The sequence below is a fragment of the Scardinius erythrophthalmus genome, assembly GCF_964197995.2.
Source record: "Scardinius erythrophthalmus genome assembly, chromosome: 10".
In the NCBI taxonomy this organism is placed as follows: Eukaryota; Metazoa; Chordata; class Actinopteri; order Cypriniformes; family Leuciscidae; genus Scardinius; species Scardinius erythrophthalmus.
This window is the reverse complement of record NC_138230.1, coordinates 29,135,293-29,155,506: the sequence shown is the minus strand read 5'-3', so window position 1 is coordinate 29,155,506 and position 20,214 is coordinate 29,135,293. Positions and strand designations below refer to the sequence as shown.

Genomic DNA, 20,214 nt, shown 5'->3' with positions numbered 1-20,214 from the left:
TTTCTTAGCAGTTCGAAACTGTCTCAGATTACTTTTTTTCTGATCGAACATGAATTCCATTTCATGTCAAAATCATGTAGCCTATGCTTGCGCTGTTGAGTAAACAAGTGAACATAGTAAACACGCTAATAGCCTACATTCAGACGGTAGATTTACTGAGAGCCTAAACTGTGTTCTTTGCAATGTATTAATTAACCTACAGTAAATGTTGGCCAATACAAATCATTTAATATTTTTATAGGTTACATCTTTTCTATACCTGTTTTACGGTTTAAATTAAGTTGAACAGCCTGTTTAAATGCAGGTTCCCATTGTGACAACTTACCCCATTAAGCCTACTGTTACACAGCATGCCCTTCTATTGGTCAAAAAAGGCTAATTAACTGTCCCCCCCCCCCCCCCCCGAGAAATTGAGTGCAACAGGTACTGCAAATAAATTAACTTTATCAAACTCAACGTTTTTGTCAATGATCAGTCTGCGTTTTTTCATCTTTATTAAAAAATAATAATGATCATGTGCAAAACAGTGCATTTCCTTGACCGTCCTCTCCCAAGTATTTTGAATGACGTATAGTTGTAAACTACTAACTTGTACTTGTAAACTACTAATTTGTATACATCTGGTTATAATAAGCTTAAATAAATAAAAAAATCTATTCTTATAATCAACTTTAAATCAATAGTTATTTAAAAAAAAAAAAAAAAAGTAAAACGTCCGCAATGCTTTATACTGCAAGTCTTGTGTCAGCCACTGGTTTCTTTGTTACTCTAAATGCAGAAATTTGTGTAGCCTCTGCGGTAATGCATTTCTCATGTAGCAACATTTGCATTGAGCACTTTAATGTCCACAGTCCATTTGAAAGCAGTTCAGGCAATATTTCCTTATTACTTGGCTGTCACTAATGGCCCTCTTGTTCTATTTTCTGGGCCCATTCCATTCACACACAAACTCATTTTCTCCCTTTTGGACTGTCTCTCTCACACTCTCTCCCTTTCTTTAACTGTCTCTCTCACTGGTGACTCAGCAAAGACAGGTGACCACTGTCTGACCAATCTCACTGTCTGACTTCAGTGTGTATGAGTGTGCAGTTTATGTGTTATGAGTCTATCAATCTTACAATCACAATCTTGCAAACATTTACCATACACTCTTAAAAATAAAGATTCTTTATTAGCATAACTGTAGTTTTATGTTTTCGGCATTTTCAGTTTCTTTTTTATTGATTAATTTATTTAGTGGTTTAGCTTGCACAGTGTGCAACAAATACCCTTCAAGTTCTGTGAAAAAGAAGTACACTGTAGCGTACTATTAAAAAAAAAGTACATATTATGGAAATAATATACCTTAATATAGATCCACTGCCCAGTTAGATGTCAACAACAATGATTCATGTAGTTTTCACACAGATGAATTAGGTTCATTGAACACAATTAAATTAAGTTGTGACAATATTAAACAATCGTGTTACTTTTGCTTATTTTAATTTATTATTTTAACAAGAGGCCAAAATTCATTTTTTGAGTGACATCCGGTTAAGACGAACGAAAAATATTCATGTTGACTCAATTAAAATAAAATTGGTAAACCAATTTTTTTTTTATTACATTGATTACATTTAATGAAATTAAGCTGGAATCATTTGAAGGGTTGTGTCTTATATGCTCTTTGTAATTAATGAAATTGAACAAAGAGCTAAAATCATTTTTTGAGTGTATGGCTTGTATCATTATACTAATGGCCCCGATAATCTTCAAACGAAATCGAAGAACGAACTGATGTGACGTCATTTCGAACAAAATCAGGCAAAAACTAACTTCTTTTAGAGTTTGTTTTGGAAGTTCGAAACAGCTTGCCAAAGCGAACTTTCCGTAAAAGTTTGCTTCGGCTGGTAAACACCTTTGTAACACCATTGGTCCCTGGCAATTACATAATAGGTGTGCACGGTGGCTCTGCCTTTTTTCATGTGGAAATTTTTTCGGCTTCATTTCTCCTGTTCAATCTGTGGAGGTCAGATGTGACCCTCGAGTTAAAACATAAACATACTGGAGAGCTGCTTTATAGTAGAAAATTAAGTTGTACTTCTGATGAAACGAGACACTGATTCTGTTTTTTTATGTTTAATACGGTAAAGCTGCTTGATTTTAAGCAATCTATTGTAAAAAATTCTATAAAAATAAACGTGACGTGACTTTACCCCTAAACGAAGAACGAAAAAGAACTTCACCGTGAGTATATCGGTGCCTTAAGCAGGGCAGTGAGTGCCTGAGCCCTCCCCAGCTCCATAGTGCCCCACAATTTTCCCCACTGTAAATCTGTGGTGAAAAATGGAACTGCAGGGTGCTCTAATTAAAAGCAATTGGGGCAAATTTATTTTCATGTTACATTACTTAAACCTCACTTCGGACCAAGACAATATCAGTCCGCTTTAGCTATGTGTATATTAGTCTGCATCAGGTCAGGAACTAGTTGGCATGTCTGTTCTTCCTATGTGGAGGAGCGTCAAATTAATGAAAGTATAAATCATTTATTATAAACATGCTCATGTGAATAGCCCTTATGTAATTCAGTTATGTTTGTTTTATGTTTGTTCTGAGAATAGACATGACATTATTTTCCTCACTGGAATTCATCCACAACTAGTAATATTCTAAAACAACATTCTGAAGCAATAAATACTACATTAGGGCAATTCTAAGATAGCATTCGTGTGTACTTAAAGGGGTCCTATATTGCCCTTTTCACAAGATGTAAAATAAGTATCTGATGTTCCCAGAGTGAGTATGTGAAGTTTTAGCTCAGAATACCCTCAGATATTTTTATAGCATGTTAAAATTGTCACTTTTTGAGGGTGAGCAAAAACGCGCCTTTTTTGTGTGTGCCCCTTTAAATTCAAATGAGCTGCTGCTTCCGGCACAGAGGGTGGAGCTTCAAGAGCTGTGTGTGTTAGCAGCTCCAATTACCTCACACAGACATGCACTGAAAATTTGAAAAACGTCTAGCCTTTTATTATGTTGAAACCGGAGTCGGACAAAGATGGAGAGACTCAAGAAGAAGTGACAACATGTAAAATGCAACAGCACATTTCTGAATGGTTAGTTGATGAATTTATGTTGCTTATGTGTATCTTCTAGTCATTTATTAGCATATTCTGTCATAATCTATAAATCGCGTTCCCGAGGACGGGGTTTATGTATATTTTAGGGTAATGTCACTAACCCCTGAAGAAGCTCATTATAGTCCTACCAGCCATTTGTTGTAGTCCTTAAAAAGCTATTTCTGTAAAAGACAATATCTCCCTTTGCTTTGAACTTCGAGCATCATAACTTTGCAGATGTTGTTTATGCTCAAACAGCAACATTACACACTAACTAAAGTTAAAATCAACCACCCCTTTAAAGCCTGTCAACATTAGTGCGCCACCCTCAGGCTGAATAACGCAGACTCTGCCAAAAGTGTTCTGCATGTGTTCAGCGATTAGAATATAAAGCTCACAAAATGTTTATCATAAACTAGAACTGAGACCCAGAATCTGCCCTACATAAAAGACGGAGACGTTAAGGAGACGCTACTGATCTGTATGATAAAAAAGGAATAGTTAGAAGAACACAATAACTCCATAAAAGCTGGACATCTTGGTTTGTTTGTTATTATGTTCTTACTGAGTTTTTTTTCCCTTAATCTTAATTTGTCATCTTCCATGTAGGTAATGTGGGTATGCAACCTGTGCCGAAAACAACAAGAAATCCTCACCAAGTCGGGAGCGTGGTTCTACAGCGGTCCTGAGGGGTCCAGATCAGGGTCCCAAGCCAAAGTAAGGAGAGGCCCAGCAGGAGCAAACCAGGACCCTCTCAGAAACGGTTCAGGGGTCCCCTCAGACAGGTGAGAGGTTAATATTACTGCACATTGCTTGGCCTCGGACAATGTAAAATGTATGGGACTGATGCTGTCAGAAGGTTTTGTCTCAATGAGGAAGCCTTGTTAAAGGTTTTTTGGAGTGGAAATTACTTAAGTGAAGTGTTTTTATTATTGATAATTCATAGGACAGAAAACCGTTTTTGTAATTGTCTTGTAGAGAAATTAGCAAACCAGGATATGATATTTTTTTTCAGTTTCAGGATTTCTTCGCTATTTTCTCAGGACATGCATTTGATACCTGTAATGTATGGACATTTTATGTGCAGTAATTAAGAATCACACAGCAGCATTAATAAACAGGAAACTGCAAATCTTTAGGAGCATCTGTAAAATTCAAACATACAAATGTGATAAGGGTTGTGCTATGTTGAAGGCACAATACATGCTTTGCAGTTAACATTTAGCTCCTTAATTTTCTTCTTTGACAATTATATGTGTTTAATACTTCAAAGCAACATTCAATGTACAGTGACAGTTGCCTCTGAGGTAACTAGAGGTAAAACTAATGGTCATGAATTTTGCAGTAACTACACTGTTACATTTTAAGAAGTGATTGTGAGTGGAGCCTGACTTTGCTAAGCTCTCCGTTACTGTACTAGGGTGTTGTGATTGATATGTGTTTGCTTATCAGTATTATTATTATTATATTAACCTTGTGAAAAAGAAGTACACTTAAGTATGTCTTTAAAAAAAGAGTGCATATTACAGAAATAAAACACTTTAAATGAATATACTTAAGCAGATTTGACATGATTACAAAGTTTTTAAAAGTATACTCAAGTGCATTAAAAAGTGTACACTTAAGTAGCCGTTTTATTGCATTAATGTTCATATTGGCAATTATACAGTTTTTCAAAAATATAATTTTAAGATTTGAAGTATACGCTACAAGGGTATGATTTCTGGACTATACTTGGGGTTAATAGTGGGTTGCTTATGTAAGCCCGTTTAAAGGTCCAATGGCTGTCTCCAATAATACGGGTGAAGGTTTCTGCGCGTTACTGTCTTTCGTTTTACGCAACACAACAAGATTAAATGAAATATATTTTCTCATATGTATAACCTCATTATTTCATCTGACTCCATAAAGGAAAAAGGTTTTAATGATATCTGAGCATCATTAAAAGTGAGCGAATGTTTGATTATTCTTTTTAACTCTTTAATTATTTTTTACCCATTCAGGGGTGCGTTTCCCTTACAACGATGGTAAATGGTAAATGGACTGCATTTATATAGCGCTTTCACAGACCTATGGCCACCAAAGTGCTTTACATATTGCCTCACATTCACATATTCACTCATACACCGACGGCAGTGTCAGCCATGCAAGGCCATCCAGCTAGTCAGGATTAGGGTGGGGTTAGGGGTTTTGCTCATGGACACCTCGACACTTGGTCAGGTGGAACCGGGGATTGAACCACCAACCATCCGATTTGTAGACAACCTACATAAACCACTGAACCACTGCCGCTCAACGATGTAACTCGCTGCTTCACTACCATAGTATGATGCATCGTTGAAGAAATCAGCTAGCTAGTCACGACTGTTTCCTGAAACCATATTGTCGCAAATTAGTTGTTCGACCACGTTGGTTAATGATGTCACGCACCTGTTGGAGTAATAACTTCTTTTAATGAATCTGTTTGAGATCGAATTAATACCAGATGTTTTGCTATAAATTACGGACATGGCATCTGAGGACTATTTATAAGTTTCTCAGTTATTTTGCTTCCAGATTCAATCATAGGCTCATTCTTACGTAGTAAGAGCATGTTACGTAGTAGAGCATGTACTCTTCAAAAACGATGCTTTAAATCATTGATTTAATTGTGGTCTCTTGACAAATTGAAATACGTAAATGACATTTGTATGTATTCTAAATAAAAGATACAGATTGTATTGAATGTCAGCTTTCTTATTTGGCTCAAGATAAGGATTTATTGAGTCCACATGTCATGCAAACAAGAAACTATGGCCAAGAGCTGTCGTTCCAACCACTCAAGTTTGCGATGCTGTTCGCGAATGTTCGTTAGAACTGTGTTTTCGGGAAACACCGACTCATTGAACTATGCTGATAACGACGGAACTTGCGACCATAGTTGGCTAGCGATGCTTTTGGGAAACGCACCCCAGAGTAGTCGCTCAGAGGTCCTCATGTCTTCTGTTTAACACGGGTCTAACGTTCACAAGCTCATCAGTTTTGGTCACCAAACAGAGGTAATTGCTATATACCTGAGATCGTTCATATTCATGTTTACACAATCAAAGATACTTTGGTATAGCCCTCATGGAATTGCATACACTTGAATTTAACTTAACGTTTACTTCAGTAGAGGCATGGCCACTATTACAGATATAAGCTGACCAACATCACTTCTCTTATAATAGCTTTGGATTGGCTATGCCGTGGTTTCCCACGTACACTTATCTAAAGTAACATTAAATTAAAACAGAGGTAAGAAACACCCAAATTTAGATTGGCCAAGCAGCATTTGCTGTTCTAAACGGAAATTCACTTCTTGTCTTTGCAAACCAAGTACACTTGAATTGGTGCCAAATATTAGTCTATATTCACTAATCTAACGCAAAACTTGCGGTAACATACGAATCTACTTGGAAAAACAATTTCAGAGTCAGTCAGAATAAAATGAAATGTTTACAATTTATTGACCAGTTAATAGAACAATAATTCAAAATCCAATTCATAGAATAAAATCATCGGTCAATCAAATATAATAACAACAATTCGGAAATCGAGGAATTATAGAAATATTTACCTGGCAACGAAAACACACAGCGATCATGTGGGAAGTCTACCTTCAGACTTCCAACTCCTCGAACCTTTTGCCAATTTTCCTTATAAACCCAGATAACTCAAAATGCTTACCAAATGGTGGTGCCAAATGGTGGTCTTTATAATTAGATTTTGGTCCCCCTGTTGAGGGGTTCACAACTGTGGGATCAGAATTCTTAATTGAATGGGTTTTCAATACTTGCAGAAGAACACACTTCTTGTACTTTTTGTACACACTTCTTGTTAACATTGCATAGGTTTTTAGTGAGCTTTAAGTGAGGAGGAGAAGAGGGGGAGCTGGGGGAGATGATGAGACTGTAGTGAGGTGTGGTGTGAGCTGCACTGTGTGCTGCGTCTCGGATGTTGCTGTTACATATGCAAGAGAGAGTTCAAATGTTAATTCTCATCAGAGCCTTTTGTTTTCTCGAGGGGTAGCCTAGACTTGCTGGCACCCGCCTTACACTTGCATAGTAACAGTGCTTACAGCCTTCATGACTAGAACAGATATTTCACTACTAAGCTACACGCACGCAGCAATACCATTATCTCTGGTCTGACTCGAAAAGTGGACTAGCGATCCCGTCAGACTCTTTCCAGCAGATCATTAAGGGTCTGTAAGTGGTCCAGGACCTAATGAGGAAAGTGCACTGACTACACAGGCCACATCACCATCAGATGGACTTGCACACATTGAGATCAGATGGATAATGGTAATGATTGTAATCATTTTGACTGCTCAAAATTTTCAACAAATTATTCAGCCTATACTTGAGTAGTTGGAGTGAGACTCAGGGCGGAGTTGGAGCAAGTTCTGAATGAACTATTTTACAGCCTAATTGTTTGTACATATGTGTCAGATAGATTTCTTCCACTGTTTCATTGAACATCCCTCCCATTGCTGTCCAACTTCAACCAACCAGAAAAAAAAAAGTTAACAATAAAGGCTTGCTCACACCAAGAATAATAACTACACAGTTTTAATAATCATTCTAATTCTATGAGAATAGGGAAGTCCACACCACATCAATAAACAATAACGTCACAGAGAAACAATATCATTGGAATCACTTTCAGAATGATTTTTTCCCGCTGATGAATGATAAAAAAACATTGACAGCTAATCAGAATCCATCCTGCTTTAAAGAGTTCAAGGCAAGCATGATAAAACTACAGCGCATGCTTATAATAAACAGAACTTTATTTTGCATTAGTGTGGACTCTAATATCGTTCTTGGCGTGAACGGGCCTTTAAAATGCCAATGACTGTTTTCTTTCATAATTTTTGTCACTTTCTAGAGTACTAAACTACTATTTTTGTCAAGTACTAGAGTACTGTGATGCTTGAGTGATGATCCCTTGTCTGCATGCAAAGGAAGTTGCAATTAGACTTTTCTTCCCCATTGTGACATATATCTGAGTTAAACGACTTCTTGAACAAGAAAGATTAAGGGCGAAATTAGATTTTGACCATCGTGAATTAGACCTGAATGCCAAGTGCATACAGGATTTTCAGTTTCCGTTTCAGCCCAGAATTTTCATTTCGGTGCATCCCTATTTTCAGCTACACAATATAATTTCTGTGTTACAATAATTCAAATTATTACAGAAGTACTGGGATAAAGGTTTGTAGTTCGGATGTAAACACTGATGTCTACGGTTGCGATCAACATAGAGTTGTTAATTTAAGAGATTCATTCAGAAATGCTGATTCATTCAGCAATGAAAGTCAAGTCAAGTCACCTTCATTTATATAGCGCTTTTAACAATATGAATTGTTTCAAAGCAGATTGATAATAGACTGATAACAGTGATAATAGGAAATTACAGTAACAGAGATTATTTTGGCTTTACAGCAGCTCTAGAATAAAGTTATTGTCCAGCTAAAGTTAGTTTTGATTGATTGATTCACTTCCGTTGCAAAGATCAGTAGTTATTAACTTAGGGGCTGCTAGCACGACATTGTTCAAACAGAAACGTGCTCCGGCCACCCATCCGCACAAAACAGAGCCTGATGGCTTGAGAATGCACTCCCGGAAATAGGTTCCAAGGTGTAAACGATTATCGGTTATCTGTGCGCAAGCCTACGCAACCTCTGCACAAACACTGATGTCTAAGTGAGCCATATATCAGTCATTCAAACTGATTTTTCTAAATTCAAAAAAAAAAAAAAAAAAATCTTGTCAGAACTGTAAATTACATGTTATTTTGTTTAGATGTCTACTCAGAATCATGGAAGAATCGTGATTTCTATTTTAAACAAAAAAAAAATAGTATTCAGATTCTTGTAGCTGGTTGGATGGATGTTGTGATCTCATGTGGGTGACAAGTTGTCCTGCCCTCGCGCTGCGAAACACGAAGAGATGTCTTTGTGTAGGGGGGTAAGATATTTTGATTTACAGCAAGTCCATAGTAATCGATTGTCGAGTTCACGCGCATAGGTTTAGTTACCTATGAGCACGCGCATAAACTCGACAATCGATTACTATGGACTTCGACCGAAAACAGGATGTAAATACAGGTATGTGCGCTGGCTGAATTAACTTCATTTTTATTCATATCTTTCACATCTACTGCAGTCAGATTCACCCGTGTTCACTCTGAAGGAATCACTCACATTGGCTGTGCACTTGTAATGACACATCAAGGATGTTAAGAGGCTAAAAGCAGGTTTAAAACTTGCCCCATTGAAGTCAACAGGGTGCAAATTTTAAAAAGAGGATAACATGGTGTAGGCAACACCGATTTTTGTCATTGTTCTCTGTATTGACAGCACTCCAAATTTACCAAAAAATTAGTTCAATGTTAAAATTGACCAAAGTTCTCCTTTAAAGCAGTCCTATTATGCCCTTTTACGCAGTGTTGATTTTGTTTTTGGGGTGTACAACAATGTGTTTTCATGCTCTATTGTTCAAAAAGTGCATTATTCACAAATTTTACATTATTACAGCTCCTCTCTCCCCAGTCTGGTTGAATGCTTTGTTTTCGATGAAGCCCCTCCTTCCAAAATACGAAATGTGCTGTAATTGGTTAGCTGGCCCAGTGTGTTGTGATTGGCACGCTTTGGTGTGTGTTCTGGAAATATCGTGCCTCTTCATAACCGCAAGCTCTACTCAGATATAAATATTAACAATGGCGTCAATTTCAAACCATTATGAGCCTGATTCAGACCCTGACAATGTTAATGAACAAGAGGATTGTGCTGAATGGATTTCAAGCACAGACTTTGCAAGCAGTGATTTCACAGAACGTTTCAGAGTGGTATATTTTTTGTGTGTGCAATTTTCTAATAGATACGATGTTAATCACCATTTAATCATATTTGTCAGAAAACTATGGTGATACAAACAGTAATCGATCACAAAATCATCGATAATTTTCCTAAGGGGCGGTGAACAGTCTTACAAAAGCAAGAACTTACAAAAGCTAAAGCTAAACACTATATCAATACTGTAATGTTAGTTAGCAGGCTAGCAGAGGCAAAGCTTTGCTCTTCATTTACATCTATCATAGCAAGCATAACCCTTGTGAAAAAAAAGTGCACTTAAGTGTACTTTTATAAAGTGTACTTATTACATAAATAATATACTTTAAATATATACATTTAAGTGTGAATTAAATGCAATGTTTTCGACACACTGAATGCACATTAAGTGCAATTAATTTCAAATATATCACATATTAAAGCTGGGGTAGGTAAGAATGGTCTAAAAAACTTATTTTTCAAATTTGTTTAAACTTTATGTATATATCAATACATAATTAAAATGTAAGTATTCTGAAAAAGAAAGTATAAAAATCGAGTGTATGTAGACCTCTAACGACTATTTTAAAGACAGCTCATTATTTCCATTCAGTCCACCCTCTCCCTTCTGGGGTCCTTCCAAAGCCACGCCCCCAAAACACATGAACGCGTGACTCCGACAGCTGAGCTGGAAGACGCATTATTTACTTGAGACAAGCGGAGAGGAAGGAGCGCAGTGCATGTAGCATCATGTCAGAATCACATGTAATAAAAAAATCTAACTTTATCATTATGAATATAAACAAATAAGATGTATTTTAGTAGCCTACTCACTATCAAGCTATCATATCGATATTGGTAAAGTTTAAAATATATATTTTTTGATTCGCTAACGAGCTAGTTATACTGTAACTATAAGGCAAAGCTAAAAACAGGTTGCATTGATACACGTTTTTCCATTTCCATTAGTTGCACTGTGATGAAGATGAATTTCGTGTAAGATTCATAACATATAACGTTAGGCCTACTAGCTGTTAAACATGTATTTTGTTATGTAAAGTTCCCCCCACAGCGGAGCCTGCCGTGAACGCGCAGGCTAGTAACATGCAGGGTCACCGATGACGACGGATAAACAGTTATGGCATATTCACTGGTAGGGACGAAATGCTTTACATTGACTGGCCTGCCCATACTTTGACTACAAACTTGGTCCTCAAATCATTACGTATTATGCAATACATGTAATGTAACTTTATAACGTTGCACTCTTTCTATGAGTTATAAATAGCTAGTAAGATAATATAACGGTAACTAACGTTGCAGTAGGCTATGTAAATAATTATTCTAGCGATATGTAATGCTAAATAAGGTTTGCTAGTACATTATTTTAGCAACATGACAAGCCAGTGAATTAGCAGGTTTCAATTGTTGCTTTGCACAGTGCGTGACATTTTATCTGTATGTTATGCGGCTAGAGTTTTAACACTGAGTCAATGGGCTCCGACAGGCTTGTTTATCGTCATCGGTCTTTTTCCGTTTACCTGTCTTTGTTGTATGAGCAGGTTCCACTCGAGAAATTGGCAGTTTTGGTTGTTTGTCCGCCATTAGCACAGCTGCTCGGCACACCGGCAATCTTGATTTTGAATGACGGTACGCGCTGTGCAAGAGAGGGGCGATCAGCGCGTACGCGAACTTGATTGACACTGCTAAGACACTCCTCCTGGCTCTGAAGGCATCTGATTGGTTCTTTACACTCGGACCGAGTGGCAGTGATTGGTCAGAGTTTTTACTGTCCTCCAGCTGCTACAGAGGTCTGATTGTTTTCATTCCTTTTTCTGAACACATGATGTATTGACTACTCTCAGGATGGAAGGACCATTTCACCCAGTATAAAAAAAAGTGTTAGGATTACCTACCCTAGCTTTAAATATTATTTCAGCTTTTCTGTTTAAGTTGAAGTTGTTCTAACTCATTGTGTTGTTAAACTCTGTAAGTTCACAAAACTTTACTCATTAACCTAACTAAAAGTCAATCTTTTTTTTCAATGTAGTGTAGTGTGATTAAAATTAAATGTATTTTAACTGAATTTAAATGCAAATTCATTTTGTTTACATTTGTTTAACTTTTGCTCGCAATTAATACAATTAAATGTGTGTTTAATTGACTTAGAACAACATAATGATATTGAAAGTATTATGTTCACAGATGTAAAGTAGCTACAACACATTACTATTAGGCTCCTCTCGTATATTACATTTTATTTTCAAATATTATGTAGAAAGCTGACACTAGTTGAGTTCATAGAGCAAGGGCTGGTGATAAAAATGTCAACAATAAGTTGTACTGGATTATAGGCCTACAGTATAAGCAGATGTATTGGAAAAATACATTTCAACTGCATAATGCACACAGTATATATTATAGACAAAACACATTTAAAATACATTAACAAATTAATTTTGGACAACACACTTGAGTTGGAATTAAAATAAATTATCTTCCATGTTTTCCATTAAAACTGTTATTTTATTTAGTACATATTAGTCGATACATCAAAATAAATTTCCTTTAATAACTTATAACTTTAACTTTAATAAATTTAAAACACTATAAATCATAATTATTTAAAATGTATGTTTAAGTAAAACTTAGTAGACATTACAAAGTGCATTTTTTAAACCGTGCACTTAAGTGTGTTTATAAATATTGTCATGAAAGTGTTCTTTCTTTAAGTAACATTTAATTAGACATTATTAAAAAGTGCGTTTGTAAAAAGTGCACTTAAGTGTGTTTATAAAAATTATGATGAAAGTGTACTTTCTTTAAGTTAAGCTTAATTAGACATTATTACAAAGTGCATTTTTAAAAAAGTATACTTAAGTGTGTTAAGAAATATTGTGATGAAAGTATACTTACTTTAAATTAAACTTAATTGGATATTATTACAAAGTGCCTTTGTAAAAAGTGCACTTAAGTGTGTTTATAAATATTGTGATGAAAGTGTACTTTCTTTAAGTTAAGCTTGATTAGACATTTTTACAAAGTGCATTTTTAAAAATGCACTTAAGTGTGTTTATAAATATTGTGTTGAAGGGGTACTTACTTTAAGTTAAACTTAATTAGATATTATTACAAAGTGCATTTGTAAAAAGTGCACTTAAATGTGATTTTATGACAATAGAGTCAAAAATAAATATTGCCATTAAAGTGTATTCCCTTTAAGTGCACTTAAGTGGTCTTTAATTCTAATTGTATTATATTACATGCAAGTGCACTTTTCAAAAAGTATACTTTTATTATTTTAAGCACACAAAAAGTGTGCTTTCAATACAATTAAGCACACTTCTTTTTCACAAGGGAAAGCTTATAATTGGAACTGTTAATGGAAAACACAACTACAAATAATAAGACATACTTACAAGTTGTAATCCATAAACAACAGATTGTCTTGACATATGGGAATGGCTTTGTGCTTATAGCTTGCATTTTACTGCATTTCTCCGTAAAATTTGCAGAGCACAGACAAACATTGAGGTTAGAATGTTCAGGAACAGTGTGAAATAAATTTTTACCTCTCTAAGTTCATCAGCTTTAGGACAAACTTTTTTTCTGGGGTTTAAAAAACAGCGACAACAACTCTTCCTCTTCTCTAAAGCAGTCAAACATGGCCTCACACACTCTGTTGCGTGTTTCCGGGGGCGGGGTTTATGTAAATTTTAGGGTTTGTGATGTCACCAACTTGGGAAGAAGCTAGTTGTCATCCCTACCAGCCGTTTGTTGTAGTCCTTAAAAAGTGATTTCTGTAAAAGAAAATATCTCCCTTTGCATTGAACTTTGAGAGTCCTAACTTGGCAGATGTTGTTTATGCTCAAACAGCAATATTACACACTAACTAAAGTTAAAAAAGTTAAATCAAATCAAGGACCCCTTTAAAGATTACAAAAGCACATGAATTTAAAAAAAGTCACTGATCATTTATACTAAAACTGCAATATTTCTTTAAATAAACCAAGTGTCCATTTTGGTGATTTTAGCGATGATGATAGCTCTTATAATGATAATGACAGGGAGATAGAGAAATTAATGAAAATGTTAGAGAAAATGTCCTGTAAAAAGTGGTTAAAGATTTTAGCAGCACCGAAAGGAAAATAATATATAGCCTACTCACGTGACGTCTCAGAACGCTAAAGGAGATTCGATTCGCCAAGTAGCCTACTAAACGCCCTCATGTTGCTGCCAATCCTCTTTAAATGGCCAATCACTTCTTAAAGTGACCTTTAACGGGCATCGATGAGGTAAAAGATAAAATACGAAATAATATGCGAGATACGTTGTTACATAGCTATAGGCCTATCACTCGTGACTGTAGAGCGCGCGCTGCTCCAGTGCTTTGAGCGTCTGCTGAAATAGACTCCAGCGCACTGGCTGTGTCTGAAAACCTAGTAAGCTGACTGCTTAGACAGCATATTAGGGTAGGCTATCATATGCACTAGTCTAAAAATGCTCACTTGTTTTTGCCTCTCTCTCTCTGTACTTCTCCCGAGAGCTCACTGTATCAGAACGCCGTGTTCACTCTCCCGTTTGCGCATCTCTCACAGAAACGAGCAGCCAGTGCGAGCGCGTCAGGAATGATGTGTGAGAGAGAGTCTGTGGTGGTCCAGTTCGTCTGATTCTCCGAGGCGAGACGGTGGCGCATGGACGCAGCTCCAGATATTCCAGCCGGTAAAAATGCAGCGCTGTTTTTCTCTCTCTCTGGCACGCCGTCAGAAAGAATCCATCCCCCGCTCCCAGCAGCCGCAGCACCTCAAGACTGGAGCATGAAGCGCACATCCATCAGATCTCCGGGAAAATATGGGACTTGATCGACACGGCAGCGCGTCGGATGTAGCGGTCGCGGGGTTGTGGGTGTGCTGTTGTTGTTTCCTCAAGTGAAAGACTGCTGGGTTCGGATAGGGAGGAGGGGGCAGGTGAAAATGCAATTTGGGACATTGCGACAGTTCTGTAGCTCGTTTCTATCGCATTTTAAGCCACCCCAGAACATCTCGAAGCCAGAGCTGTTGGGACAGGCGCGGAACGGCAGGTGAGGCGATCGATACCCGCTCACCGATCATCACACAAGAGCTAAACGAATACAGAAATACAGCACACGGACATTCAGTGCTATAGATTAACATGCTGAAGAATCCCGTGGGTTTTGAACTTACGCTGCTGTTTATCGCTTAAGATTCGCATGGGTGTTTTATAACAGTAACTGCGCCTCCGTGCCAACAGCTTCATTTATGCTTTTTGCATAAGATAATATGGGAACACTCTTTATTACAGTGGCCGTTAATCACTGCATGTAAATGCAATTAATTCAATTACAATAATAATAATAATAATACACCTACTAACAAGTATATTTACAAGTTGTGCCAGGAAATACTTGCAATTGATTTAGTATTATTAGACTACTCAATGCACTGTGAAAAAGTAAAAAACAAAAAACAAAAACATGCAGTTATTACCCTAACTAGCTGTTTCTACCTGATCTGACTTTTAAAAATGACTTAATGTAGCTTAATGTAGCCAATTTTATTCAGTCATATTTCATAATATTCTAAGTAAATAATCACTTAATTTAGAGATAACATAAATGTAAAAAAGTGTATGTAACATGAGCACTAATGCATAGTAAAGGAGTGACGGAATGTTTTTGCCAGTGCACTTTGCATTTATATATTTTTAAACCGTTCTGTTTATTTTACCACTTTCACATGCAAATCCCAGCTGGGATCGTAGCATCTTGGATTTAGGACATTGGGACATTGTCAGGTTTTTCTTTTGTCCCTTTCATAAACTGGTTAGATGGTTATAGGGAAAATTAGCATCTAAATGTCTCCTTCTGTAAATTTCTATATAGATCTATAGTGAGAGATATATTGCTTTTTTTGCTGATTCTTTGTTGGAGCAGGTTTGAGACTTTCTTTATTACGCTAATTGAGGAGCCTTGAGCTATTTATAACTCAAGCACAGTAACATAAATGTCCTAGTGAGTCATTCAGTAAAGTCATGATTTATTAAGCAATGCTATGGCATACCTGAAACACTTAATATGGATTATATCATAATACAAACAACAGCATATTCTCATTCACAAAATACAGACTACAGCACTGTCATGGTTTTGTAGACGGGTTTAACCATGAGCGCCTTTCACAAGTGTCTTGTGTTCACAGGACCATCTTGTTAAAGTAACACTTTGTCATGTGCATGTGTCATCTGCTTATAAAGTAAGAAAATGAGAAAGAATTACAAATTGTATGGCTATGCACAGTTTGGATGTGTTGACGGCATCATATTTTTACTTCAAGCATTATAATTTTATTTAAGTAATGTGACATATTTCTGAGTGAAACAGAAAATGTAGGGAGGGACTAGATTTTATCCTCCAGGAACTGACTGGATTGTGCAAAGTGGTCTCTGACAGATAGTTGGAGAGGAGGGGTTGAAAAATAAATAAGAGGCATTAGTGATTTCAGATGAATACTTTTTTTTTAGGAAAGTAAATAGGGTCAGTATTGAGTTAATGTTGACTTTATGACTATCTTCGTTTTTACTAGATGATAGGTTTAGATGGGGAGGGAATGATGATACATGTATCTGTTTGAATTTCTATTAATTTATTTTTCTGTTATTAATAAATCAGAATTTTTTGCTATTTTTGTGGTGGTTTATTCAGAGGTTATCTTTGTTTACTTAGTTCACCTTTAAGATATTTTATCTGTTACCCAAAAATAATTTCACTTATGGTGTGCAATGTTTTCTCATACACAAGTTATGCATTGGCAACATTACAGACTTTAATGCAGTCAGCTGCGACATGCTATCTAGTAACAGTGTGACTCCCAGAGTTATTGAATTGTGAATGAGTTTGTGTGTGATGATGATGATGATGATGAGATCCTCACTGCATGTTTATTCATCTGCTTTAAAATTAGCATTTGTATCTTATTTAAAAAAAAAAAAAGAAAAAAAAAAAGATGTTGAATCATATTATCTGCCATTGTGTTATTATCATCATCATCATCCATATATGCTTAGTTTGTTAGTTACATTCATGGAATTCAATATTTGGCACATAAAGGTTATTTACATAGTTTTAGAAATTTAAAAAGTCGTGTAAATAATGTAAAGTAAATCTGCTGTGATACATACTGTATAGCAGAATTTCTATGGTCGCACTGCGCTGTATATCCCGTCACACCGCCCAGCCCTTTTTACAATTCAGGCTTTTATTTGCAAAAGCCTTATACCCACTTAGTAGCAACCCATATCTCAATGGACCAAATCATTTTGTTGTATCCCTGGTCTCTGCACTAATGCTGTTGATATTGCATTTGAGTGGTGGGCTACAGAAATGGAATCTGACTCCCTCAAATGTCTTAATAAATTGCCGGCCACATTTCGGCCTCTTTCACTCTGGCTGATTTACTCCCTCAATCATTGATTATTTAGAAGCTGTATTTTCTCTAGTGTACTCTCTTCCCAAAAGCACTCGCTCTGAATCAGTCAGTCCTTGTGCGCCAGCTCCTTTTAATGGAAATCCAAACTGATCGATGGACAGTCAGAGCAGCCCATCCCGTTGCGGGCTGGAGCTGTTATAATGTTGGACTTCGATGTTTCTCTCTTTTCAAGTGGTGGAAAGTCAAAAGAGGTGCAGCTCCACTGTTGCAAGTAAATATGCTTATTTTGTATCATACTGTATGTCAAGTGAGGTACCTTTTAGATTATATATTACATATATACACTACCTTTCAAAAGTTTGGGCTTGTTAATATTTTTTAATAATTAAAGTCTCTATTCTTTGATGAATAGTTCAAAAGAACCACATTTATTTAAAATATTAATGTTTTGTAACAATGTAACACTTTTTACTGTCACATTTATTTATTTTACTGTGACCAATTTAATGCGGCCTTGATGAATAAAAGTATTAATTACTTTAAAAAAACTGTACTGTCCCCAAACATTTAAACAATAATATTATATAGTGCATTTACAACCCAAAATAAAAAAAATCTGTGTTTTCTTGATTACATTTTAGTCTCTATTGTAACATTCTTGTAACTAATGTTTCCTTTGTTAACATTAGTTAATGTATTAACTAACATAAATTAACCATGACTAATTAATTTGTTACTGTATTTGTAAATTTTTGATAAATGCTGTAAAAGTGCAGTTCATGTTAACTAATGTAGTTATTACAGTTAACTAATGAAACCTTATTGTAAAGTGTTACCACTATTTTTATTACATGCTATAATGCTTATCATATTGTTAATTACTATTTATGCAAATACTTTAAAATGTTCTTAGACAATTCTAGCGTACAATGTTTGTACAGACCCTTGGATTAAAACCCTACCTAATAAATGATTTTAAAGGATTATAGTGAAATGTTTATTCATTCATTTAAGTGCTTTATCTAGGAAGTTCTGCAGACAGTGCAAATGAACCTGGATTTTTATATTTTCCTAAAAAATGTGTGAGTGGTTCTTACCTGTGCAAAACTCACTGGCAGAATGCTAGGGTGCTGTGGGTGTTTGCAGAGGTGTTGCTAAAAAAAGGCTGTTGTATGTGGTTTGTAAGGTGTTCTGAATGGTTTATAGAGTATTATTATGCAGTCGCCATGGTGTTCTAGGCACATTGCTAGGTGGTTGCTTACTGGCCCATTAAATAATAGACCACCCGCAAGTAGAGTTGGGCGATATGGCCAAAAATATTATCACAGTTATTTACCATTAATGGGGAAGGAAAGGCTTTCCACGTATTAAACTCCACAGAGCAGCTACCTTTTAATTTAGAGCACCTTTAACATTCACAAACAAGCTATATTACACACTGCATGAAAGGTAATATTCAAAAAAGCATAATTGGGGCACTTTAATTAACTTCCTGTACTTAGGCTGTTGGACAGTTGATAAAAACCCTTTCAGAAAAGTTGCGTCTTTAGATTATGATTATTCGATTTGCCATACGAGCAACCAACAGTTTCTTCAGTTTTGAAAATATGTTTTGCACATCAAAAACTGGAATATCGCACAAAATATTTTTGTTCAAGAACACAAAATCTTCGCTTACTATATATACACAAAATATCAGCATTAAAATAATTAAAAGTTGCTGCAGTCAGGGAAGCTTGTGACTTTTTCCTACATAATAAGTGACTTGACCCTCAGAGTGCACAGATAAAACAGAATAAAACGCAGTCATGTTAGTCTGCATTCAGAGGCAGATACCTGATATTTGGGAATGCAATCGTGTGAGACAGCATCGTGTGCAATTTTTAAGATTTTATGCGCATGTTGGCTTTTTTATCCAGTGTTCTTAATGCGATGTCTGAAAGTTCACATAAAAATACATGAATGGAAACATAGCTAAGCTTATGGGATTTTTCCGCTATTTTAATTTGCTGCCTACCAGGAAAAGAAGTCACTTAGAAAGGTTATAGCATACCTTTCCTCAATGAGCCACATGATTTGAGGCATCATTCATTTCAAAATTCTGTGGGGTGATTTATAGCAATAACAATAGTGAGCATTGCCTTATCAAGCAGCACTAATAAGGTCAGGGCAGATGTAATAGACAAGCTGAAGATAAATCAAGGGTTGGAGTTTGGTGATGGTTTATTGATCCTTAAACTGAGGTTAAATTTAAATGATGCCATTTAGCTGGCAGGATATTTGTCCTAATAAGATCATTGATTGGGAGATTAACAGCATTGTGCGTCTATTGAGTGAATCCCATCAATAAGAGATCATTTTTGAGCCTCTATCACGGTCATTGTAACAATACGTAGCCCTTAAAGAACTGACGACACTGTTTGGAGCCTGTTCCTACAACATTGTACTTGAAGGAGGAGAGGCATGTAGCATTAAAGTATTAGTTCACTTCAAAATGAAAATTCTGTCATCATTTACTCACCCTGTATGAATTTCTTTCTTCTGCTGAACACAAAAGAAGATATTTTGAAGAATGTCGGTAACCAAACAGTTGATGGGCCCTATTGACTTCCATAGTATTTTCTTTTCCTACTATGAAAGTCAATGGGGTCCATCAACTGTCTGGTTACTGACATTCTTCAAAATATCTTCCTTTGTGTTCAGCAGAAGAAATAACTTCATATAGGTTTGAAACAACTTGAGGGTGAGTAAATGCTGACTGAATTTTCATTTTGAAGTGAACTATTCCTTTAAAGATGATCATTTGTACAGTTTGGTG

At 36.0% G+C, this 20,214-nt stretch overlaps 1 protein-coding gene across 1 annotated transcript in view; it reads left to right on the top strand.

Annotated features, from left to right (window-relative positions):
* Positions 1 to 20,214, top strand: part of rims2b (regulating synaptic membrane exocytosis 2b) — a 181,343-nt gene that overhangs the window by 43,803 nt on the left and 117,326 nt on the right. The window contains exon 4 of the mRNA XM_081376541.1: positions 3,705 to 3,880. Coding sequence (XP_081232667.1) covers positions 3,705 to 3,880 — 176 coding nt within the window. The remainder of the gene's footprint in view (positions 1 to 3,704; positions 3,881 to 20,214) is intronic.